Source organism: Dromiciops gliroides, chromosome 2, assembly GCF_019393635.1.
Source record: "Dromiciops gliroides isolate mDroGli1 chromosome 2, mDroGli1.pri, whole genome shotgun sequence".
NCBI lineage: Eukaryota > Metazoa > Chordata > Mammalia > Microbiotheria > Microbiotheriidae > Dromiciops > Dromiciops gliroides.
Genome location: NC_057862.1, coordinates 239,829,512 through 239,856,286, shown reverse-complemented (window position 1 = coordinate 239,856,286; position 26,775 = coordinate 239,829,512). Strand labels below are relative to the sequence as shown.

Genomic DNA, 26,775 nt, shown 5'->3' with positions numbered 1-26,775 from the left:
CCATTTGCCCAATAATCACCAAATAACTCTGTGGTTCACATCACCCTACTACTCAATAAACTCCAGTCATTTTTATGGTGTCCCAGTACAAATACAAAATGCTCTGTTTGGCATTCAAAGCCCTTTGTAACCTAGTGCCCTCTCACCTTTCCAGTCTTCTCATACCTTACTCCCCAACATGAGCCTCCTTGTGATTTCACAAATAAGACACTCACATCTCTCAGCTCTAGGCATTTCCTCTGGCTGAACCTTATACCTGGAATACTCTCCCTCTTCCACTCCAACTACTAACATTCCTGGTTTCCTTTAAGTCCCACCTCACACAAAAAGCCTTCCCCTGCCCATCTTCATTCCAGCGCCTTCCCTCTGTTATTTATTTCCAATTTATCTTGTAGTTTGCTTTGTATATATTTGTTTGCATGTTGTCACCCCCCCCATTTAGACTGTAAACTCCTTTAATCGCATGAATTTTCTTTTGCCTCTTTTTGTATCATCGCTTCTTAGCACAGTGCCTGATGAATGGTAGTCACTTAATAAATGTTTATTAAATTGGTTCAGTGTTTTACAGTTTGTTGTTGGATTGTTGTTGTTTTTTAAACTCTTAAGTTTCTCCTGTTGGTCTCCTCAAATGAGGAGGTGAGAAACAAGGTACTGAGCCAGTACATGTTCTGGGTGCAAGAACATTGTCTTTGCTGCTTTCCCAGTTTTATAAATTAGTTACTCAAAGATTCACCTTGTACTCATCCATGCTCCTTATGACTAACAATCTTTCCAAAATCTGAAAGGGAGACACCCTGACACAAGTATGATTCAGTGTTTAGTGGCCTGTTAGAAAAACATTTTGATAGACTAAAACCCAAAAGAACTTTGAAAAAGCCTTCTTGAATTTTCAGGGTGAAAAGCATCTCATCACTTTTTTGGTTTAGTTTTCTTAGAACCTCAAAAGCTGTGTGACCCAAGGCAAGTTAATTAACTTCTCTGATCTTCAGTTTCCTCATCTGTAAAATGGTGGCAAGAGCACTCATAGTATCTAATTCATAAAGGCTTTTGTGAGGCTTGAATGACATAATGAATATACAGTTAAGCATTATATAAAATATTAGGTATTAGTTCTAAAAGGCAGTTCTTCTGACCAAAGAAAGAAGCCAGAATTCATAAGAATTAATAACATTGGGGCAGCTAGGTGGCACAGTGGATAGAGCACCAGCTCTAGAGTCAGGAGGACCTGAGTTCAAATATGGACTCAAGGCACTTAACACTTACTAGCTGTGTGACCCTAGGCAAGTCACTTAACCCCAATTGGCTCACCAAAAAAAAAAAAAAAAGAATCAATAAATTATGACAAGGCCATACTAAATTTTAGAAGCAACAGACACATTTACATCAAAGTATCATTTTAGGTCTCTCGGAGTAAATGGTACTGTGGTGTGTTTCTTTTCTTTGGGATTCATTATAGCATTTGATTTTTCTTTCTGCTTGATTCAGGGGGCATGCATGATGCTCAGAAAAGCTTCATGTAGTCCAAGACCAGCTGGATGCCCACCCCTAAATTAGTTTGATTAAATCTGAAGGGTCAGTTATGAAAACCCCAAAGTAAATTAGTGACCAATCTCAATCCACCAGGGTCCAAACAAAGAGATAACCTTAAGGTCATCTGGGCTCAAGTCATCAGAGTATGCAGATGAGAGCTATTCCTTCCTTTCAGAGTGTGGCAACATCAGGAAGGAGAAGCCAGATGTTAAGAGGAAGAGGAAGATGGGAAAGGTTTTCTGGATGAATATCCAAATAGCAATTCCTTTTTTTTTTTGTGCAGCTTATGCAGAAACCCTGGAACCCTTTGAGGGGAGTCTGGAGGAAAGGCAACAAGTATATAAGGAAAAATGGGAATGATGCTGATTAAAGAGTAGAAGATAGTATTGAAACTTGAAGTTGGGTTCAAGGGACCTAGGGAGAGCTGATATGATAGCAGAGAAGGAATTTTCAGTGTGAATGAATACTAATTAGTGACATGGATATTAATGATGACAGTAATTAACAGGGGAAAGGAAGGACTGTCATTGTCCCGGGGTGAGTAATCAATCTTGGCAGGTGATAAATAATGGTTCAGCAAGCTCAGCAGAAAGATAATCCTCTTGCCCTGGGGAAAGCTGAGCCCTGTTGTAAACCTTCCAGTTCCTAGGCAACACAGAAGAAAGAACTATTTTTCTTTTTTCTGAAGTAAACAGGTTAGACTCCCCTACTCTGGTCTCAGGGTGAAAAATTTCACTTTATTTTCAGCCTTTTTTCCCCCTTTGTTTCCTGGAACAACTGTTGAACTTGTAGGGTTTGAAAAACTGGGCAAGGAAACTCCTCAGAGGAGAATAAATATGGAGCCTTGACTTCTGATGTTTGGTTTAGAAATATTGTCAGGGGACATGGATGAAGAAAGAATCTCAGAAAATGGATATTCAAAATTAAGGAGTGATTACATGCCTCTCCCCTTAAGTGGTGAGCTCCTCAAGATCAGGGATTGCTTTTTGCCTTTCTTTATAAGTCAAGACATTACCCACTTAATGTCATCAGTCCTCTTCTAGAACAAAGAATGGATAACAGCAGAAACAACAACAAAAACAAGTACCCCCTATCCTTAGCATGGGGTAGGTAGGTGGCAAAATGAATAGAGTGTTGGGCCAGGAGACAGGAAAACTCATCTACTTAAGTTCAAATCTGGCCTCAGACACTTACAAGGTGTGCGACCCTGAACAAGTCACTTAATCCTGTCTGCCTCAGTTTCCTCATCTGTAAAAGAGATGGAGAAGGAAATGGCAAACCACTCCAGTAATTTGCCAAGAAACCCCAAATGGGGTTATAAAGAGTTGGACGTGACTGAAATGACTAAACAACAGCAAAATGCATAGCACAATCCCTGACACAGAGTAGGTATTGGTTTGCCGTGGCTTGACTCTATGCTATTCGGGAAGCAGGTATTAAATGTCTACTATGTGGGGGCAGCTAGGTGGTGCAGTGGATAGAGCACTGGCCCTAGATTCAGGAGGACTTGAGTTCAAATCTGGCCTCAGACACTTGATACTTACTAGCTGTGTGACCCAGGGCAAGTCACTTAACCCTCATTGCCCTGCAAAAAAAAAATCAACTTAAAAAGTCTACTATGTGTCAGGCACTGTGCTAGGCCTTGCAAATATGAGAAAAAGAAAAAAAGGAAAAAGACACCACCCTCAGGGAACTTATATTCTAATGGAAGAAACAAGTAAGTACAAAATAAACATGTACTTTTTTGATGAGGGGAGCACTTGCAACTGGGGGAATTGGGTAAAGCCTCTTTTAGGAAGTGGTTGGACCTTGAAAGTTCCAGCAATTCCCAGAGGTGATGGTGAAGCAAGAGTGCCCTCCATATAAGCTTGCTTCCTGCTGGCAAGTAGGCCAGTTTGACTGGCATATAGAGAATTTGAGGGGAAGTAATGTGTCATCAGCCTGGAAAGCTAGGTTGGAGCCAAATTGTGAAGAGAACCTCTGAAAGTTCATGGCAAGGGATTAACATAGTCAAACCTGTTCTTCAGGGTGGTTGGAGGGGAATCTCTTGAATTGTATTTAAGAATCAAGGGAAGGGGGCAGCTAGGTGGTGCAGTGGATAGAGCACTGGCCCTGGAGTCAGGAGGACCTGAGTTCAAATCTGACCTCAGACACTTGACACTTACTAGCTATGTGACCCTGGGCAAGTCACTTAACCCCCACTGCCCTGCAAAAAAAAAAAAAAAGAATCAAAGGAAGACTAAAGTGATGATCAAAAGGAGAGAAGGCCTTGACTGTTCTGTTCCTTCTCTCATGGGAAAGCACAAAACATACCTATTACCCATTGGATACACTTACAATAAACAACAAGCCCACAGATGCCTGCTAGAAGGAAAAATCAATTGCCTGGAAAAGTTTCTTCTTGCAGATTAGGTTCACTCTAATCACTTCACCTCTACCTACTGAACTCATCCTTTTAAAAGTCTGTCCTGTGTTTTTGGTGAGAGCTTCCAGATGGATAAGGGAGAAAGGAGAAGTGACCAGGACACCAAGGGTAAATAAAACAATTTTTTAAGTTGATATACTTTTTTTGGGTGGGAAAATGAGAGTTAAGTGACTTGTCCAGGGTCACACAGCTAGTAAGTGTCAAGCTTCTGAGGCCAGATTTGAACTCAGGTCCTCCTGGATCCAGGACCAGTGCTTTATCCACTGTGCCACCTAGCTGTCCCAATATACTTTTTATACTTTTGTGTGTTTTTTTCCTAGAAGTGGGAGAGAATAGCTGTGGGCTGATTCTCTGGGATATGCCTCATGACTTGGCATCATGGCAATAGAATGCTGGATTTTAAGTCAGTAAGACCGAGGTTCAAATCCCAACCTAGATCCCAATAAGCTGAGTTATCCTGGAGAAGCCACTTAAACTTTGTGAACCTCATTTTCCCATCTGCAAAATGAGAATAACAATGTCAACTACCTTACAAGAACATCTTGAGTCATAAAGCACTATATGTGTCATTCCAAACTTGGGCACACCCAGGAGGTCACATAGGTTCATAACCTTCTTTGGCAGTCTGGTGGAGACAATGGATCCCTTTTCAGGTTTATGTTTTAAATGCTTAAAATCAAATATATGGAATTACAAAGAAAACTAAAAATATAAAAATAGAATTATCTATCTATTTTTTTAAATTAGTGGACCCCAGGTTAAGAACCCTTGATCTAGGGGGTATGCTCTAGGGGATGGATATATGGTCACTGAGAACCACAACTGTATAATATTTGAAGAATAATTGGAATGGCTTAAGAACATGAAAACAAAATAAAAACTTTTCCTTGGTCATGAAGAGTAGTAATTCTCCAACAGACTCCAACAGACCACAAGACCTCCATCTGAGTTTCTCATGTAGAATGTTTCTTCACTGTCAAGAACTCTAAGAACTTATGTTAAAATACCTTGAAGCCTTGAGATGGAAATGCTTTGTCATTACAGGTACCGACATTGTGCAGTGGTTTATGAAGAATCTTGCCATCGAAGATCCAGGTATTTGAACTCTGGGGAGCTGGCTATGTGGTCCCTGTGTCAGTAGATACCCCATCATCAGGTGGCGGAACTAGAATTAAACCATTCTCCTCATAGCTGGGTTTAGAAATAAGTGTTCTGATCACTAAAAATAACTCTATTGAAGAAAAAGGTTTCTTCCTTCCCCCTACCCCCTGACACCAACCAAGTATCTATATTGAAAGTTTCATCATCTTATGAGGAAATGTCCTATGTGCTTGAATACCATAAAGAGGGAAGTAAGAATAAAGGAGATCCTAGTGAAGCAAGATGAAATCTCTATAACTGCAGTAATTAAAGGTAAACAGAGCCAGTCATTAAGGCCAGATTGCCTGATCCACAATTGAGATGTTTAATTATTTGCTAAGATGCCTCACTTTTTTTGCTTCTACAGGAAGCCAACACATGAATTGAGAACAGGTTTTCTCTCTGATTTCATTTGTGCCTTTTTTTTTGAATTGTAAAATATAGTTATTTTTAATAATATTTGGTTTTCTCCCAATTACATGTTCAAACAATTTTTGTTACATTTTAAAAGGTTTAGAGTTCCAAATTCTACCCTTCCCTCCCTTTGTGCCTATCTTTTAAATCAACCTTTCCCCCTCTCTCACCTAGCCCCCATGTTCCAAAAGACCCACCATTCCCAAAACTTTTAAAACTTTTTAAAATTTTTAATTTTTTTCTTTTTTTGCAGAAACTTTTTTAAACCAGTCTTTTGCCCCTTCCCCAAAGTCCTACTCTGATGCCTCGACATCGCATATAACTGACTGTGTTCTCAGAAAGTTCTAAGAGCGGACACTTTCTAACCACTTGGAGATTCAGTATGCTAATCAAGTGGTTATTTTTATTGCAAAAATGCATTTTGAGCACAGCTCCCTAGGGCCTTCTAAAACCTACTGAATAACCCCAAGGGGAAGGGTTGGGAAGCAGCCCCTATCTCCTCTTCAGTGAAGAAGCTTTTCCCCTACAATTGTCAGCCTACCTGAGAGTCCCAGATAAACATCCTAGTTCATCCACCAGGGGGCAGCTCCCCATCATTCATGCTCAGCTTTACAAATTTTGGCAGAGCTAGAAAGACCTTGGGTATGGTCTATGTCTGCTTTCTGTAGACCAGCCTAGCTAGGGATGAAGAACTCAATCATCAGTAGGTCGGCCATTAACATGATGAATCTGACTCTGCCTCAGTGGATTCCAGCTACATTTCCTGCTTCCCTTCACATTTTCTATATTCCAGCCAAACCGATTCACCAGCTGTTTCCTACACATGAAACTTCATCTTTGAACCTTTGCACAGGCTGATTCCCCATGCCTGGTATGCACTTTCATTTCAACAATTCCTCCTTTCCCTACCGTCCTTCAAAGTTCATTTCAGTCACCTCCTCCTATGTGAAGCCTTTTTGCTTCCCCCAGTTGCCGTTACTCCCTCTAAATTACCATGCATTTAGTTTTCATATATTTTATATTTATATTTTTACTTGTTTTTCCCCAAACCATCCCATCACTTGTACCCATCTTTATGTCTTTGCACAGGCAGTCATCCATACCTGAAAAGTATTCTCTTCTACCTCTACCTTTTGAAAATTCTAGGTTCTTTCAAGGCTCAACTCAAATGCCACTATCTATAAGAGGCTTTAGCTGAGTTGTGAATCGATCCACCCATCCAATAAAAACATATTATGTTTGGGGCAGCTAGGTGGCGCAGTGGATAGAGCACTGATGCTGAAGTCAAGAGGACTTGAGTTCAAATTTCACGTCAGACACTTACTAGCTATGTGACCCTGGCCAAGTCACTTAACCCGAATTTATATCTTGCCACTGGACCCAGATATCTCTGGAGGAGAGAGTGAGGTTGTTTATCTTGCTCAGTCCTCTCTCACTTCAATCCAATTCACTACAAGTCATGAAATCGCCCCAATGTCATAGTCCTATTCGAGAATGAAAGATAAACAACAACAATATTACGTTTATTTTGTATTTACTTGTTGGGGTATATGTCTCTTCCAAGTAGAATATAAGTTCCTAGACAACAGGTTCTCATTCTTGTTTCTCTCTTCTCTTCCTTCCTTCCTTTCCTCCTTCTTTATTTCCTTTCTCTTCCTTTCTTTCTTTCCTTCTTTATCTCTTTCCCTTTTTGTCTTTTTATCCTATCCCCAGTGCCTAGAAAAGTACTTAGAATATAGGAAACTTTTTTTAAAAAACCATAAATTTGATTGATAATTTTTGTTTTTACACAGCCTACATTTCCCTCTTCCTGCCCCTTCCCAGAGAGCCATACTATAGAACAAAGATATTTTTTTTCTTTTTTAGCAACAAACATTTATTTTATTTTCCAGTTACATGTAAGGGTAGTTTTCAACATTCGCTTTCATAAGATTTAGAGTTCCAAATTTTTCTCCCTTCCTTTCCTCCCCCCTCCACAAGATTACAACCAGGTTATATATGTACAATCCACAAGTGTTTTTTTTTTTATCAGTTCTTTCTATGGGGGTGCATAGTAAGCTTCCTCATTAGTTCCTTGGGATTGTCTTGGATCCTTGCATTGCTGAGAGTACTTAAGTCATTCACAATTGCTCATTGAACAATACTGCTGTCACTATGCACAATGACCTCCCAGCTCTGCTCATTTCGCTATACATCTATGTTCATTAGTCCTTCCAGGTTTTTCGGGGATCATCCTGTTTGCCATTTCCTGTAGCACAGGACCATTCCACTGCAATCATATAGCACAGCTTTTTCCATCATTCCTCAATCAATGGATATTCCCTTGATTCTCAATTCTTAGCCTCTACCAAGAGTTGCTATAAATATTTTTTGCACAATTTTCCCCCTTTTCTCTTTTTCATGATTACTATTGTTAACTGTTTCCCTTCCATCCTATTCCCTTCCCCATGATATTTATTTTATTATCTATCTTCTTTCATACTATCACTTTTCAAAAGGGATTTGCTTGTCTGTCCCCTCCCCCACTCTGCCCTTCCTTCCTTTGCCCCTCTCTCTTTATTCCCTTTCCCTCCTATTTTCCTGCAGGGTTAGAGAGATTACTCCACCCAATTGAATGTGTACATTATTCCCTCCTTGAGCCAATTCTGATGAGTGTTAGGCTCATTTGCTGCCCAGATTAAACAGATTACTCCACCTAGTTGGATGTGTCTGTTAGTCCCTCCTTGAGGCAGCTCTGATGAGTTTAAGGTCTTTGAACCTTTTCTGATGAGTGTAAAATTCATTTACTGCCCTGCTCCTCTCCCATCTCTTCCCCCACTCCATAAGCCTTTTCCTGTTTCTTTCATGTAGGATTTCACCTCTGCCCTTCCCCCTCCCCCAGTGAATTCCCTTCACCCCTCAATCTAACCCTAAAGATGTCATCACCTAGCTAAGTGACACAGTGGACAAAGTATCACCCCTGGACCTAAGGGAATCCCAACCAAAACCCGGCCTCAGACACAAGACAGTCGCCCACTGTACGACCCCAGGTATGTCCCCCAGCTCCAATTTTTTATGGTTCACTAGGGTCTTGTATTTGAAAGTCAAATTTGCCACTCAGTTCAGGTCTTTTCATCACAGATATCTGAAAGTCTTCTTTTTCATTAAAGTTTTTCCACTGAAAGATTATGCTGAGTTTTGCTGGGTAGGTGATTCTTGGTTGTAATCCCATTTCCTTTGCCCTCTGGAATATCATATTCCATGCCCTCTGGTCCTTTAATGTAGAAGCTGCTAGATCTTGTGCTATCCTGACTGGGGCTCCACAGTACTTGAATTCTTTCTTTTTGGCAGCTTGCAATATTTTCTCCTTGACCTGAGAGCTCTGGAATTTGGCTATAATATTCCTAGGAGTTTTCCTTTTGGGATCTCTTTCTGGAGGTGATCAGTAGATTCTTTCAATTTCTATTTTAGCTTCTTCTTCTAGAATTTCAGGGCAATTTTCCCTGAGAATATCTTGGAAGATGGTGTCTAAGCTCTTTCCTTGATCATGATTTTCAGGTAGACCAATACTTTTCAAATTATCTCTCCTGGACCTATTTTCTAGGTCAGCGGTTTCCCCCAGAAGGTATTTCACATTGCCCTCTATTTTTTTATTCATTTGGATTTGCTTTATTGTGTCTTGGTTTCTCATAAAGTCACTGGTTTCCATTTGTTCAATCCTAATTCTTAGGCAATTATTTTCATCAGAGAGCTTTTGTACCTCCTTTTCCATTTGGCCAATTTGACTTTTCAAGCTGTTGACTTTTTTCTCATGTCTTTCCTGCATCACCCTCATTTCTCTTTCCATTTTTTCCTCTACCTCTCTAACTTTATCTTCAAAGTCCTTTTTGAGCACCTCCATGGCCTGAGACCAATTCGTATTTTTCTTGGAAGCTTTAGATATAGGGGCCCTGATGTTGACATCTTCCTCTGAGGGTGCCCCTTGATCTTCCTTGTTATTGAAGAAACTTTCTATAGTCCTCACCTTTCTCTGTCGGCTCATCTTACCTTTCTTTTACTTGACTTTTAGCTCCTTAAAGTGGGGCACTGTTTCCAGGCTTCAGTATCCCAAGCTTAAGAAGTCCCAGGTGGTATGATTTAAGGAGAATCAAGTTCTTCACTCACCGGGCCTGTTCCCTGGTCCTTAGATGACCCCAGACCAACTTGCTAATCAACCAGCTTTGTGTGTTGTGGTTGTTAGCTCTGATGAGCCTGTGCCCCTCCCCCACCTGGGCCACTGCTACTTGAGCCTACCTCCTAGTTCTCAGCAGGGGTGTAAAATCCAAGTTCTGCCTTAGCACCAACATAGACCCCTGTAGTCTCCCCCCTGCTCAGGGCTCAGTCCACTCACCAGACTGTGAGCTTAGTTCCAGACAACACTGGTGCTTCAGCCAGTTCACAGGCTCTGGGGGTCTGCTTCTCTGGTGAGGCCTTCCTGGGATTGGATCTTTGTCAGGGTGACTGTGGGGTTGGGCTCGACTCCTGTATTAGCACAGCAGCTCCCTCCTTCTGACCTTCCAAGCTGTTCTTGGTTAGAAGATGATTTCAGCACATTGTTCTGTGAGTTTTGCTGCTCCGGGCATTTTCCTACGGCATTATTTGGATGTTTTTGGTTTTTTTAGAACAAAGATATTTTTAAAGAAATGGGAAAAATAGAAAGAAGGAAAAAAATCATCAAAACTGATCGATACATCAAAAAACCCTAATGTACCTCTGCACCTCCACACCTCTGCAAAGAAATGGGAGAGCTATCTTCCCATATCTCTTCTTGATTTTTGTAATTTTGCAATATTCATTTTCTTTTTTTTTAATGTATGAGGTATTTTATTTTTTCCATTACATGTAAAGATAGTTCTCAACTTTTGTTTATACATGCTTTACAATTTCAGATTTTTCTCCCTCCCACCCCTCCCTCCCCCCTCCCCTAGACAGCAGGTAATCTGATATAGGTTATATCTATATATCTCTATACATATACATATAGAGATAGATATATATATACACACACACATATATATACACATAATAACATTAATCCTATTTCTGCATTAATCCTGTTACAAGAGAAAGAATCAGAGCAGTGATGCAAAACCTCAAAATAGAAAGAAAAAAAAAACCAACAGCACCCAAAACAAAAGAAATAATATGGTTCAATCAGCATCTATACTCCACAGTTCTTTCTTTCTTTTTTTTTTTCTTGGATTTGGAGATCCTCTTCTATCATGAGTTCCCTGGAACTCTTCTGTACCATTGCATTGGTGAGAAGAATATAGTCCATCACAGTAGGTCAACACTCAATGTTGATGATACTGTGTACAATGTTCTTCTGGTTCTGCTCATCTCACTCATCATCAGCTCACGTAAGACCCTCCAGGTTTCTCTGAACTCTTCCTGCTCATCATTTCTTACAGCACAATAGTATTCCATGCAATATTCATTTTCAATTATTTTATGGTTGTTCTTTTCATTTATGTTGCTATTTTGTTTCCTTGGCTCTGCTTACTTCATTCTGCATCAGTTCATCTAAATCTTTTCATGCTTTTCTGTATTCACCACATTTGTAAATCTCTTGTAACTTAGTAATATTCCATTATATTCATGTGCCACAATTTTTGGTTATCCATTTCCCAAATAATGAGATTCTTTATTTTCTATTCATTGCTAAGACAAAAATGCTGCTATAAGTTTTTGGTATATATTTAGGGCCTTCCTTTTTATCAATGACTTCCTTAGGGTAGATGCTAGTAGTGGAATTTCTTGGGCAAAGAGTATGAACATTTTGTCCATTCATATAATGAATGCTTGTTAAATGACTCATGAACAAAAAGTGGCCCTTGGTTCTGTTTGGCTTCATTCCGTTCCTATTGTGGCAATGGCAAAATAAAAATGATAATGGGGTAGAGTATACTGATGATTATAAATCTAGAACTGGAAAAACTCTCAGAGGCTACCTAGTCCAAACCCCTAATTTTATAGATGAGAAGAGTCAAGTTATACCCAACTAAGAAAGTATCAGAGGAAGATTTAAAAGCCAGGTCCTCTTACTCCAGAGCCAAGACTTTTTTCTATTGTATTTTGCCCCATCTCATTTTTAGATTCTCTATAAGCAACACCTTAACTGTTGGGATTCTAAATGAGAGATCCCTGCCCACCAACCTACAAGTAAATATACTACAGGGAGAAACTGAGTTATACTAATATTGACATACTCACTCAAGTGAAATGAAAGGAAGCTGAAACTAAATGAAAGAGTAGTTCACATCTCTTGGAGAAGATAAAGGAGTTGGTTTATCATAGCAACAGGGAAGGCAAAAGTAAATATTTTGTGGCCCTTTACGGCTCTAAATTTATGATCTTATATTCCTCTGATGTCATACTGCAGTACTCACAATAAGTATTTATTTTTTAAAATACCAATGGAAACTAATATGCCAACACATGTTGCAGATAATGATGAAGTAAAGAAATTCTAGGGGTAACTGAGTAGCACAGTAGATAGAGTACTGGGCCTGGAGTCAGGAAGACTCATCTTCCTGAATTCAAATCTGGCCTTAGACACTTACTTAGCTGTGTGACCCTGGACAAATTACTTAACCTTGTTTGCCTCAGTTCTCTCATCTCTAAAATGAGCTAAAGAAGTAAATAGCAAACCACTCCAATATCTTTGCCAAGGAAACCCCAAATGAGGTCATGAAGAGTCAGATATGAATGGCAGAACTGAACAACAACAAAAGAAATTCTGTGGAGAACTTGATAAGGACCTCCAGAATAATTCAATTGAATTTTAATATTTGGTTACTTCAGTATAAAAGTGGACATAGGGGAAGGCAGAGAAAAATGTTGGAGAATATGGTTTAGGAGTAAAAATTACATAATAAAGGCATGCCAAATACACAGAACCCTCTTACATATATATTATGAATAGTTTCTTTGGGAATAGGGTTAGAAGGCACTAAATGTGGCAAGCACTAAAAAAAAAAAATCACATACAAAATGAAATTGTTGTTATGCTAACAGACAGGAAATTGCTATTTATCATTCTGAATAAGTTGAATGTGTAAAATCAGAGCATCAGCAGTTAGAACAGGTTTAATTCAATGCCAATTGAGAAAGAATAAAAATAAAATCATGGCTTGCAATTGAGTTAATAGCAATCTCTCCTATTTAAGCAACTGGAATTTGGGAAGTAGATAGAGGAACAGATATTGAAATAGGCTATCTCCACTTCCTAAGGCAGTTTAAGTAATGAAAGTCACTTTGAGGAAATCAAAAGGGACTAGAAATGTCTTTAACTAGAAAACATGGTCTTCTTGGTAAGAAGAGAGTTATGGCAGCCAAGAGCAGCACCGGTTTGTATTATAAGCTCATTTGTATAATCTTTCAGAAGTGGATATTGGAAGATGATGAGCAGTGCTATTTCATTTTTTAAAAGTAAGGAATGATGAATAGAAAAACAAGCTTACAAAAAAATCTTAGTAAGACACCCAACTTAAGGCAGATCATCCTGAGAACTTTTTTTTTTTTTAGTAAGGCAATTGGGGTTAAGTGACTTGCCCAGGGTCACACAGCTAGTAAGTGTTAAGTGTCTGAGGCCGGATTTGAACTCAGGTACTCCTGAATCCAGGGCCGGTGTTCTATCCACTGCGCCATCTAGCTTCCCTGCCTGAGAACATTTAAAGATAAAATTAGAAATATAACAGACAAAAATAGAAAAGATCTGTCAAGGTCACTACAACCATTTTTCTTCATCAATGAAAGTGGAATTGCCACATTTGGGACTCTAACACAACAGTCTTCAATGTACTATATAAAGAAGTAGAAATGTCCCTAAGGAAAATTAAGGTAGTTTATAGAGACCAAGCAGAAGAGATTCATGCTGAAAGCAACACAATTTGAACAATGTTGAGCAATCAATTCACAAGCTGAGAGGACAATACAAAAGATTTGAAAAACCTTGAACATTATATGGTATCCCAAATGTCTTATTTCAGTTTTTAAGTTTAAAACTTAAATAAAAAACCCTATTAAATCTAAAACTACACTGAGATGTTTGGGATATCCTGTGTTACTAAAAAAAAAAAGTGATCAAGAAAATAATAACCTCTGACTTTTTCATATCTAAAAAACATACATGAGGATAATCTGCCTAATTATTGAGAGTATCCTTAAAGAAGGTATGCAAAGGGAATAGACAGGATTTAGCAAACAATATTCTACAGTAAACAATGTCTCTCTATGCTCATTTTTTACTATAAAAACATTCAGGGGGACAGCTAGGTGGTGCAGTGGATAAAGCACAGGCCCTGGATTCAGGAGGACCTGAGTTCAAATCCAGCCTCAAACACTTAGCACTTACTAGCTGTGAGACCCTGGGCAAGCCACTTAACCCTCATTGCCCTACAAGAAATAAATAAATAAACAAACAAACAAATAAATAAATATTTTAAATAGATAAATAATTAAGTAAACATTTAAAAAAATTAAAACATTCAATGAAAGTCAACCTTCGACTTTCTCACCCAATAAGATGTCTCCCCACCAATTTTAAAATAACATAAAATTATTTGAAAGATACAAGAGGTAATTTTATTCAATGACTGTCTGATTATAAATATCAAGCTAGGTGCAAAATGGGGAGATTTATGCTTACCATAGGTGTTTACCACTCTCATTGAAGCTGTTTAGCATAGATTTCTTTTTTTTCTTTTTTTTTTCTTTTTTTGGTGAGGCAATTGGGATTAAGTGACTTGCCCAGGGTCACACAGCTAGTAAGTATCAAATGTCTGAGGCTAGATTTGAACTCAGGTCCTCCTGAATCCAGGGCCAGTGCTCTATCCACTGCACCACCTAACTGCCCCTCACCATAAATTTCTAATAGAAGAGGAATTCTCTGAAATTAATTGGTCCTTCTGATGCTCCTATTTGTGGATGAAATTGTGCTAGTTATTTCAAGGCCTAGAATGTTGCAAAGCCTCTTCCACTAAATTACAATCACTAAAAAGAGTTTGACCTCTCATTGGAAAAGTTATTTATACCAGAAAAGCCAAGTGAATGAAAAAAGCTGATTGTCTAGGATATGATATATACAATTGGATTGATGGACAATGGATAGAGCTCACCAGCATACCTCAGACAGATATTACAGATTGACAATGATCTGGGTTCACATTTGATTAAGAAAAGGAGTTTGCTAGATTGCATTTGGGAAACTGTACAGTGCTTTTAATAACGTTAAGTTCATCCCTCAAACAGAGGCCCATTTTTTAAAATCACCAATAACCTGGTGATGCCATAGGGCTGTGAAGCATGGAAAACCATAGTTTCCAAAGAATTAAAACCATAGGCCACCCTGAGAGCCATGGAGGGAAGATTGGTGGGTTGTGAGCATAGCATGTTATTAATAAAGAATTGCACAGGAGAGGTAGTGTAAAAAATATTCAAAAAGAAATGTGTGACTGGGTATGTAAGGAGGTAGGCTGGTCATGTATCAAGAGTTAGGCTCAGCTGGAAGAAAGCTTATGCTTTATTGGCATCTACATAGGGTCAAGCTCTCCAGAGGAAGGCCACTGGCATCTTTGGTATGTCCCCCTGTGTAGAATATATGGGAGGACATAGTCAAGAGATTGAGAAGGCATGGAAGGGTTTTTATCTTTGTCACTGGAAACAGGGCCCGATTGATGAGATCACAGACCCATGAGAACACCAGAGTATTGCATTTCTAAAAAGTATTTCATATTTCCTTGCCTTCTTCAACAGAGTGTACTGAATAGGACATAGCCATTTGTTTTTGCCTTGGGATCATTATGATACACACCAAACACTATTGTACCAAAGTACAATAATATCCTTAGAGTGTGAAGGGCTGTTTGCCCCTGAATTAAATGGTCCCTGTGTGCCATTTTTTTATTTCAGATTTTTACACCCTCTCCCCTAGATGTCCAATTTTACGGTACGCTTTCATACAGTCATCATTATGACTGCCTCTAAAAGTGTCTCCCATTCTAATCTGATGCTTCCAATGTGCTATGGCCTAGAAAACCCGATACTTCAATACTACAGATAAATAGACAACCACACTTCTGAAAACTGTGTGCAAAATAACTTTACATTGCCAATATAACTTGAGCCTCTGAATGAGAACCTGACCTGTTACAGAACCCATTCACTAAAGAGTGGAGTATGTATTATTGTTTTCTCTATGTTCTTTATTATTAACACTTTGCTATCTGCCCCTGAGCACTGTATTATACTTATGTATCTGCTCATTTGCTTATTTTGGGGTTTCCCACTTGTATTCAAGGTGATTGAGGCTTCAAGAAGTTGAAGTGGCTAATAAATGAATCATAAATATAAGTAAAATAAGCCTCCTTCTCTAGCAGATTAGAAAATTCCATCCAGTCATCCCATTTTTTCCCCTTGGGATACTAAGATTGTGCCTCTGATGCTTAAATAGGGTTTGCCTTTGTTGGAAAGGAGAAGGAAATTTACAGCTGTAAGGGTTTATTCATGACAATTTACTCATGGTAGCTTCTCATTGTCAGGTCAGCAAATTGGGCCAAATAGGATTTCATAAATAAGACTTAAAACTTCTGTCCTTTATTTTTTTTAAAATTTTTTTTCTTTTTTTTGTCCTTTATTAATATTTCTCCATCTGCCTCAACCATTGGGCCTATTTTCTGTTCTTTAGTTCCAATTTTTTTAAAAGTTTTATATCCATGTTAGAAGGTGACGTTCTCATTAAAGTAAAAAACGATCCTCCTTTTGTTATGTTTTGCTTTTTCCCACTCCAAGATTCAGGTTCTTTCAACCTTCTAGAATAATAAGGTTAATAGTCTCAGTCCAATTGTTGTTACTGAATTCTAAAAGCCACAGACCTATCAAGCCCAGCTGAGTTAGTTCCATGATCCCACTATAGGAGGGTTTGGTTTTGTGTCCTAACCTCAGATAACTGCTGGGAAGTAGTTAAATAGGAAAAAAGAGAAGATGGGAAAACCCCAATTCTGGAAAACTATGCTATGGCTCCCACTTACTACTCCTTACTGAGTGTGTTTCCATTCCCTTTCCTTCTTTCCACCCACCTTTTTGTTGTTGTTGTTGTTAAGACATGGATTTTATCTGTATAGGGAATTCCCTACAATGGCAGCTAGGTGATGCAGTGGATATATTACTGGGCTTGCAGTCAGGAAAACCTGAGTTCAAATCAGACCATTTTTATGTGTCTATGCTGAGGCACTTAACCACTCTCTGCCTTAGCTTCTTCAACTGCAAAAAGTAGATAATAATGGCCCCTACCTCCCAGAGTTATTGTGAGGATTAAATGAGATAATATCTGTAAAGTGTTTACCACACAGTGTCTGATACTTAATAAATGCTTACTGCCTTTCTTTTCTTCACTGGATGTAGATTGGAAGAATGCCAATGACCTAGAGAGTTGCCTAATTGCTGAGATGTCCTCAGTCATTTCATCAACAAGTATTTATTGTCTATTATGTACCAGGTATTGCATTTGGCAACGGAGATACAGAGAAAAGCAAAAACAGACTGCCCTCAAAAAGTTCACCTTTTTTGGAGAAAGGTGACATATGAATAGGTAGAGACAAGATAGATTCAGAATAGTTGAGAGGTCATTTGAGAGGAGAAGTCACTAATAGTTAAGGGAACTAGGAAAGACAAATGAGTCTTGAAGAAGGAGGCTACAGAAAATAAAGGCAGAATAAGAGAAGAGCATTCCAGGGATGGGAAATGGCAGTGAAAAGGAATTGAAAGATAGAATGTGAACATAGATCTGGTGGTTTAACAACTAAGTTTCCAGGGGGCGAAGAGTATTCCTGACATACTTTAAAATCTAATCTATATTTTTTTGCAGAGCAATGAGGGTTAAGTGATTTGCCCAGTGTCACATAGCTAGTAAGTGTTAAGTGTCTGAGGCTAGATTTGAACTCAGGTCCTCCTGAATCCAGGGCCAGTGCTTTATCCACTGCTCCTCCTAGCTTAGCTGCCCCCACTAATCTACATTTTCAATATTTTTTCATTACTTTCTTAAGTCTAGGCAATCAATAGATTGATAAATCAAGTCTGCATTTGCCAATTTCTAAGGTGTAAGTACTCACAGTGAAATTTTACCTATCAGCTCTAGAGAGCTAGTCAGAGTTGGTTTCAGCACACCATGAGTGCAGGAGGACTGCAAATAGACCAGTATGGTAGGAAGGGGCCGGGTGATAAATGGTTTTGAAAACCAAGCAGAGGATTTTATACTAAATCCTGGAGATAATAGGAAGACACTGGAGTTTATTGCATAGGGGTCATGAAGTGATCTAACCTATACTTTAGGAAAATTACTTTGGCAACCTACTAGAGGATGGATTAGAATAGGGAGAGACTTGAGTTCTTATCATTGTTCAGTCATTTCAGTTGTATAAGACTCTTTGTGACCCCAGTTGAGGTTTTCTTGGCAACAATGCTAGAGTGGTTTACCATTTCTTTCTCTAGCTCACTTTACAGATGAGGAAACTGAGGAAAACAATATTAGGAGACTTGCCCAGGGTCACACAGCTAGTAAGTGTCTGAGGTCAACTTTGAACTCACAAAGATGAGTCTTCCTGACGCCAGACCCAGCACTCTATCCAATGTGTCACCTAGCTGCCCCAGAGACTTTAGGAAGGGAGGATAAGTGATTTGCCTATGGTCATAAAGTTAGTGTGTTTGTGTCAGCACTTAAACCCATATCTTATGAATCTAAGGCCAGACCTCAAACTACTATACCATGTTGCCTCTTCTACTTCCCTCTAATCTGCCAGCATTCTGAGCAGTCATCTCTTCTGCTCAGCAAGGTCTATGCTGAGAACTATATCACATCCTAAGAAGACACACAATTAGATTGCATGTGAGTTCTGTCATAGAGATGACTACTTTTTAAAAAGCCCCCCCCAAAAAAACCACCATTTACTTTTATGAGCTTTTTAAAAATCCATTCGAAGAACAATCTGAAATTCTCAACTCATAGCCTGATAAGGAAACAAACTCCATGATACTTTTTGGACCTTGACAATAACAAAAGAAGACTCCCTCTTCTTTATGAGGGAAATTAAGAGGGGAGGCAGTAAATGGCAAAAACATCCTGTCTTTAATATTTGCCAACAGCTTTTTCAAAAGAAATTAAACCAGTGACTTGGGTGACTGAATTTGTAAAAAGACAAAGAGGTCAATATTAAGTAGTAAAGAGAATTCAGAACAACTTCATCTACACAGACTCTACCAGTTCAGAATTTGTGATCCAATTTATATACTTTATATGTCATTCTTACTAGAGAAAAATGTTTGAATATATACACATATGTGTATACATATACATGTACACATATGTATGTGATTTGTATTGTGTACACATGTATGTGTGTACATACACATACACACATACATATACATATAAATAAATATAGAGGTCTAAATATATCATAAACATAAATGTGATATAATATAAACACTAATAATAAATTAAATTAACATATGATAGAAAAGAAATTTAAATAATTAAATATATGAATATATTATAGATACATATATTATAAGTGTTTGTATATATAGAACACATATGTATATGTGTATGTATATATAAATACCTTACTATGTAGGGGAGAAAACTTTAGACTGAGACCTCTAAAGCTCTGGGTTAAAGTTTTGGCACTCACTGACTCCCTATGTGAATTTAACTAAGTTCCTTCACCCCTTCAGTTTCCTCACCTGTAAAATCAAGGGGTTGCACTAGGTAATTTCTTGATCTCCATAGTCTATCCCTTCCAACTCATCCTTTAATCATCGGGCTATGATTCTGTCATCCTAAATTGAAACAAGTAGTTTTTTCAAACTGACTACTCAAGAAGTTAAGGATTCCTTGAATATGTTTTTCATTTCTAGGTCTAGCATTTGATTTTTGAATGTTGAGACTGTTATGCTACATTAATATATAATGTAGATTTTCTAAGAATTAACTTTTCATTATTTTTCTTCATTTTACCTTTCAATATCCATTTGTATCTGACTTTATACATAATAAAAATTACTTACAAATTGCTTACAAATTGTCACACTGGATCCTCATGACAACTCTGGCAGGGAGGTAGAGTAATTACTATTTTCCCCTTTTTGCACACAAAGAAACTAAACCCACAGTGCTGGATTTGTGCTCATTCCCTTTCCAATAAGGGGCCCATATATTCTGGACTACCATTAAGGCTAGTGTAAGGGGCTAAAATTCTAGCTAGTCTGTCTAAAATATCTAATGAGTAGTCACCAATAAATTATAAGCTTTAGCGAGAGTATTTAAGTGTTTAAGTATTTATTAAAGAGCATTAGGATCAGAGAGAAAGGTAAAAATCTAACTTATTTCTAAGAGACCCCATCATTGACCTGCCATGGCAAGGTCAGGAACAAAAAAGACCCAATGTTTCCTTCTTCCTCCCAGAAGCCTTCTGTGAAATTGGGAACATCCCGTCCACACGCACACACAGCTCCAAGCTAATTGGCTGGTAGCTTTGATAGACGGTACCCACGAGCAAATATCACTTCCTGATGCCAAAGAAAAGCCGCATGGCTTGCCCTCAGATGCCTTCCCCTCATGGCAGAGCTTTAGGTGGCATCACTCCAATCATTACACTAGGTTCAAACCTAGGAAGTCTAGTCTCTAATGAGAGAGCTCTTATTCCTCACAGTCTATGACTCATTAAGCCTCCACCCTGTTATGTTAAAGCTAAATTATTTAAAGATTAGGTTTTAATTAATGTTTAGGACCTCTTTAAAGGTGGGGAGTAAAAAGGTACTCAATCAGGTGTAGGACAGTTATTTATTTCCTACACACAAAAGATTCACAACACACATTGATACAACACATTGACAGAACAACTTAAAACAGGAATCAATGACAGCTTAAAATTACTTATTATACTTTCTTGGTGGCTGATACTTCAACCTCACCTGGACATAGAGTAGTTTGCAAGAATACCGATTAGATATTTTACATTTCACCTGAGCTCTGCACTGTCCAAATAACAACCAGCTCATATTTCTGATAAAATAAATAAGCTTGGGCCAATCTTCTTATTGGTGATCTCCTCCAAGAGTACTAGAATGATTGCTGGAGAGTCCTCTTCTTTTTGTTAATTGACCCAATGGGACCCAGGATCTCTAGACCTCTCAAGCTCACAAGGTTATCTCCAAACCTGAACATGTCCACCTCAAGAATAATGTTTAATCACTTCCTCAGGAAAGGCAACACAAAGTGGGAAAGGCAGCCAGGGACCTTCCACTTTAGGAGTGCCAATAGTTTAAGGAAAAAGAGCATAGCCCATACCCACAACCTCCTCACGGGGAGTTTGGAGACTGAGAGAACAGTGTTCTACACAGGCAAATCAGAGCAAAGCAACTGAAGCAGAAACTGTCTCGCCTTTTAAAAGTTCCATTGAGTCATCAGCTCTTCTTGTCCAGTAGCTAATGAGGGGATTGCTTTATTATTTCAAAGTGTCCTTGTTCTTCAGTGCTGAGTCACCACATGACCAGTAGCAGCCAGGGAATCCATCATCTCTAATATGCCCCAAAGCTGAATTACCATGCACTTTATTTGGCCTCAGGGTTCAGGTTAAAGGAAAGATGGGTTTGGGGATGAAAAATTGAGATTAGTGAAGCTGATGCAAACAAAAGCTTTATAATCATATGGTGCAGTGAGGAGGTAAAAAGACACACACACACACACACTATGTGGCATTATGGTCACATGGGTTTGTTCCCATGGATATAAGAAATTAGCTCAGTGGGATGGCGAGAGAGCTATATAGGGGAAAGTACATGCATAAATTTGGGGTTCATATGGGGAAGTTTGACACCCCCAAAATGGAGTTGGTGAAGAACAAGTAATTGGTGCTATATAGGGGAGGGGGTATTCCTAATCAGACACAGGTGTGGTAGAGAAATTCTCAGGGTCATCTATTATGCCAGGATTGGATGAGGTATGGATAGGGGGAGGTTCTTTATCTCAACCAGAAATTGGGAGATTTCCATTGGCTATCCAAGGCAGCAGAAGAGAGATGGCTCACAAACCAGGAGTTTTAACCAATTGGAAGCTGTGAGTGTTAAGTGGTCATCACAGGATTAACATAGGTCAGAACAGTGGGAAAGTAGGACTTTGTCTTTGCCTATTTACTTTATGAGCATTGGGACCACTCATGACGATAGAATTCCAATATGGAGTCACTTCGGTTAAACTATAACCTTAGACAATATAAAAATTACATCATGCTTCTGAAGTCCCTACAAAGTTCTCGGAGGGCTCTAGGTGCACACATTCTGAGATGGTTCCCATGGTCCACATCAGCCTTCGCTACCTAAGTGATTGGCCTAAGGAAGGACTACAACAGATACTGAAGCCCAGGCTTTCTGGTTCACAATCCAGCCATATTTCAACTGGATACTTTCTATTCTATTTGGGGGGGGGGCGGGTCAATGAGGGTTAAATGACTTGCCCAAGGTCACACAGCTAGCAAGTGTCAAGTGTCTGAGACCGGATTTGAACTCAGGACCTCCTGAATCCAGAGCTGGTGCTTTATCCACTGCGCCACCTAGCTGCCCCGATACTTTCTATTCTAAAGCAGCAAAGCTGAATGTCCGAAAGTATCCCTTTAGTTACAACTTTTAACTATCTCACTAGCCTCTATACTTTCCTTCCTCCAGAGTCTGAGATAGGAATTTCTATTTTATCTCCATAGGGTAAAGGTGATTTCAATTTCACTTCTACCCTTGTTTTGGGAGAGCTATGGAAGAGTGTGCAGTGTAAGACATAAAGGTGCTTGGTGACACTTGGTGTCACTGATGGGAACCAAACAGAAGCTACCTCTTCTTGAATTGGTTTGGGATTTTATTATTTAAATTTTGATGCCTGGCTTTTTAATAATTACAAAAGAAGTTTGTAATACTCAAAAGGGGAGTTTGGGAAGGAATTTGGAGATTTGATTGGGAGGAAAGAACGTGGTGGTTTTTGTTTTTTGTTTTTTTTGCGGGGGAGGGAGCAACAGATCTGCATTCTTGAAAAACCAAAGCCTAGAGACCAGAGAGGCAACAGGGAACTTAAAGTTTTTCTTTGCCATCAAGACCTCTCTCCTTCATACTTTCCTGCTCCATATAATCTCTACCCCTTTTGAAGTTATAAACATAGGTATCAAGTTATTATAGCACCCCCATGTTTATTTACCTTATGCAGGTGCTAAGCCTAATTATTCTAATTATTTCTCTCTTCTCTCATGACCTATAGTTGAAGCAATACACTTGGGAAGTCTTGTAGCTGCCCAGGGTTACATCTTTCCCATATCAGACCATGTCCTTACCCTGAAGGATGATGGCACCTTTTATCGATTCCAGGTAAGTCACCTCTCTTCCTTTCCTTTTCCTTTCTCCCAAGCACCTTTTTGTCAATTTCCCCTTCATCTGATCAGAATGGGACAACCTTGGAAAGGGGAAGGTGGAACGTGGTTCAGGAACCTGGGGGAAAAGGGAATGATACCAGGGGACTCCTGTTTCCTGATCCTCTGTTGTTTTGCAGGCTCCATACTTCTGGCCCTCCAACTGCTGGGAACCTGAAAACACTGACTATGGTGAGAACTGAAGCAACCTCCAGTTCTTACAGGTTACTGCTGGGAGCTTGCAAGACAAATGCTTAGTGTCTGAGCAACTGTAGAGTAATTTGTCTGTGTCCTGGGGGGTTTCCCATGTTTGGCTCTTTTTCATTTAGTTGACATTTAATAAGCCCTCAACTCTTGGGAACTCTTCATAATGGAGGAAGGCGCACAGCACACAGAAAATGAGGAAGTCCCAGGAGAGGAGCAGGAGAGTTCTTATAAGGACCATTCAATACTCGCAATCCCAGAGACTTCTGAGCCTTCCACTGATGCCATGTGACTGATGAAGGCAGCACCAAGATGATACTGGCCAACTTCCACATCCAACTTCACAGGCTTGTTAAAAATCATAATAAGAATCATTGCAGGAGCTTAGGAAGGGATAGGAGTAGAATTCACCCTGACTCTGGGAAATATGTTATAAGATTTGGCAGATTTAGATCATATCTGGGCAAGGAGATCCTTCAAGGCTCATCTGATTTCATATCCTTAATGGAAGAGAATGGATATATACTAGCTTAGGAAGCAGTGACAGCTGACACTTCATTACCATTATCTTTAGTAATAAGGGACTTTAATGCTTCAGAGAAATATGAGATCATCAGTCTGGATATTCCTTTCTGAGTAATGGACCCACTTCACAAGGGGTTCTTTTTTTTTTAATTTGTAATAAAGTATTTTTTTCCTGTTACAAGTAAAGATAGTTCTCAACTTTTGTTTATACAAGCTTTCCAATTTCAGATTTTTCTCCCTCCCCCCCTCCCCTAGACAGCAGGTAATCTGATATAGGTTATATATATATATATATATATATATATATATATATATATATATATATATATATATGTATATGTATATGTATATGTATATATATGTATATGTATACATATACATACATATACACACACATATATATAATAACATTAAACATATTTCTGCATTAGTCATGTTATAAGAGAAAAATCAGAGCAATGATGAAAAACCTCAAAATAGAAAAACAACAGCACCAAAGACAAAAGAAGTAGTATGGTTCATTCAGCATCTATACTCCACAGTTCTTTTTTTTTTTTTACTGGATTTGGAGATCCTCTTCTATCATGAGTTCCCTGGAACTCTTCTGTACCATTGCATTGGTGAGAAGAATATAGTCCATGACAGTAGATCAACACACAATGTTGATGATACTGTGTACAATGTTCTTCTGGTTCTGGTCATCTCACTCATCATCAGCTCACGCAAGACCCTCCAGGTTTCTCTGAACTCCTCCTGCTCATTGTTTCTTATAGCACAATAGTATTCCATTGTATTCATACACTGCAACTTGTCCAGCCATTCCCCAATTGATGGGCATCCCCTCAACTTCCAATTCCTTGCCATCATGTAAAGAGCAGCTATAAATATTTTTGTGCAAACAGAAGCAATGCATCCAAAATTAGAAGGAAGGCAGAAAGCTGGGAAACAATTTTTGTGGCCAGAAAGGCCTCATTTCTAAAATATATAGGGAACTAAATCAAATTTATAAGAATCCAAGTCATTCCCCAATTGAGAAATGGTCAAAAGATATGAACAGGCAGTTTTCTGATGAAGAAACCAAAGCTATCTATTCCAATATGAAAAAGTGCTCTAAATCTCTAATGATTAGAGAGATGCAAATTAAAACAACTCTGAGGTACCACCTGACACATATAAATTGGCTAAAATTACAAAAAAGGAAAATAATAAATGTTGGAGAAACTGTGGAAAAATTGGAACACTAATGCATTGTTGGTGGAGTTGTGAACTGATCCAACCATTCTGGAGAGCAGTTTAGAATTATGCCCAAAGGGCTATAAAGTTGTGCATACCCTTTGACCCAGCAATACCACTTTTGGGTCTTTTTCCCAAAGAGATCATAGAAAGGGGAGAGGGACCCACATGTACAAGGGGTTCTTAACATGAGCTCTGTGGACCCCTAAGGGATCTGTGGATAAATTTTAGGGGGTCTTATGATTTTTTTAGTATTTTGATGATTGTATTTTAATATGATCAGTTTCCTTTGTAATCCTGTGTATTTTATTAAATGCATTTTAAAACTTTATCCTGAAAAGAAGTCTGTGGATGATTTCCACTTGTTATAGCACCCCCATGCTTAACTTACACAATTTAGTTTCAAAGGGATTCATGACATGAAAAGGAGGAAGGGGGACAACAAAGGAAAGGAATAAACATTTATTAAGCACCTAACTACATTCACCAGGCACTGTGCTGAGTGCTTTACAAATATTAGCCCCATTTAATCTTCACAACAACCCTGTGAGGTAGGTGCTATTATTATCCCCATTCTACAATAGAGGAGACTGAGGCAGGTGGAGGTTAAGTAACTTTTCCCAGGGTCACATGGCTAGTAAGGGTCTAAGGTCAAATTGAAACTCATATCTTCTTAATCTCAGCCCCATGCTCTATTCACTGTGCCCCCTAGCACCTCAGGGAAAAAAAAGGAAGGAAGGAAGAGATCAAGAATCCCTGCTTTGTACTAAATGGCCTTCATGATTAGTGGCTGAGAAAAAAATCATCATTAGTAGTTAGTCTTCTGCTGACAAGTCTCATCAAATTTAATTAAGCTGGCCAGACACAGAACCCATCATTGGGCCTATATTCAAAGCCTTTTTTTCCAGCTTAGCAGAACCTATCAGAACATGAAGTAGGACTTGAATACATGCTTCTGTGGCAGTTCCAGCTGATGCCTATCCTCAGATAGTGGGGCAATCAAATTCTATTTCTTTCAAGACAGTTCAGAGAATTATTGTCCGTTAGTGGGAGAGGATTCCAGCTGCAGGGGGAATGATGGGGGTTTGCAGCTGAATTAATGTTTAGCAGATGGTGACTGATAAATCTGATTGGGTGACCAATGAGCAGTCAATCTAACACCCAACCTTATAACTTCTGCAGTAGATAAATTTGAAGGAAGGGGAAATTATTAAATGGAAGCAATGGAAGGAATAGAATAACAATAGTTTATAGCCTAATAAAGTTCAGATTATTAGACTTCCAAATAGCTATGGACAGCACAAATGTATAAGGGGAAAGGCTCCTCAGCTGTCAACATGTATTATGACTCATTTCCCTAAAAATCCACTCCTTCAATGCTATAATCAATGGTTTTGGCTGATGCTTCTGACCAAGAAGAGGAGTTACACTGGGCTTATAATGAGTAAAAGCTTCTGGATATACTGAAATACAGCCCATGAAAACCCAATTCCAGAGTGAATCACTTTGTTTTTTCACGTCTTATCATTCCTTCTTGTGAATTTGAAAAACTATTTCCAGGGCCTTGGACACTAGATAAAAGGGTCAAAGTCAAGTTTTCAGTGTCTTATAAACAAAGCATAGACCTGACAGGTTTTAAAAATAGAGCATGTGTTTTCCCTCTTTCCAGACCATTTCTGGATTTCATATTTTAAATGTGCACCCACTTTCATTTATGGCAACACTGCATGTGGCTCTGTTTGAGATCAAGTCTTTACTTTGAATTGTCTTGTCCCCACTATTTCATTCCTGTTTCACAGATCAAGTCATTAAGGGTCAAAGATAGCAAAGCACTCATTTTAT

General features: G+C 38.8%; 1 protein-coding gene across 4 annotated transcripts in view; it reads left to right on the top strand.

Moving 5' to 3' along the window:
• Positions 1 to 26,775, top strand: part of RGS6 (regulator of G protein signaling 6) — a 717,500-nt gene that overhangs the window by 541,788 nt on the left and 148,937 nt on the right. For all 4 annotated transcript variants that reach the window (XM_043985441.1, XM_043985440.1, XM_043985443.1 and 1 more), the window contains exons 4-6: positions 5,000 to 5,050; positions 22,824 to 22,930; positions 23,112 to 23,163. In XM_043985441.1, the coding sequence (XP_043841376.1) occupies positions 5,000 to 5,050; positions 22,824 to 22,930; positions 23,112 to 23,163 (210 nt within the window). The remainder of the gene's footprint in view (positions 1 to 4,999; positions 5,051 to 22,823; positions 22,931 to 23,111; positions 23,164 to 26,775) is intronic.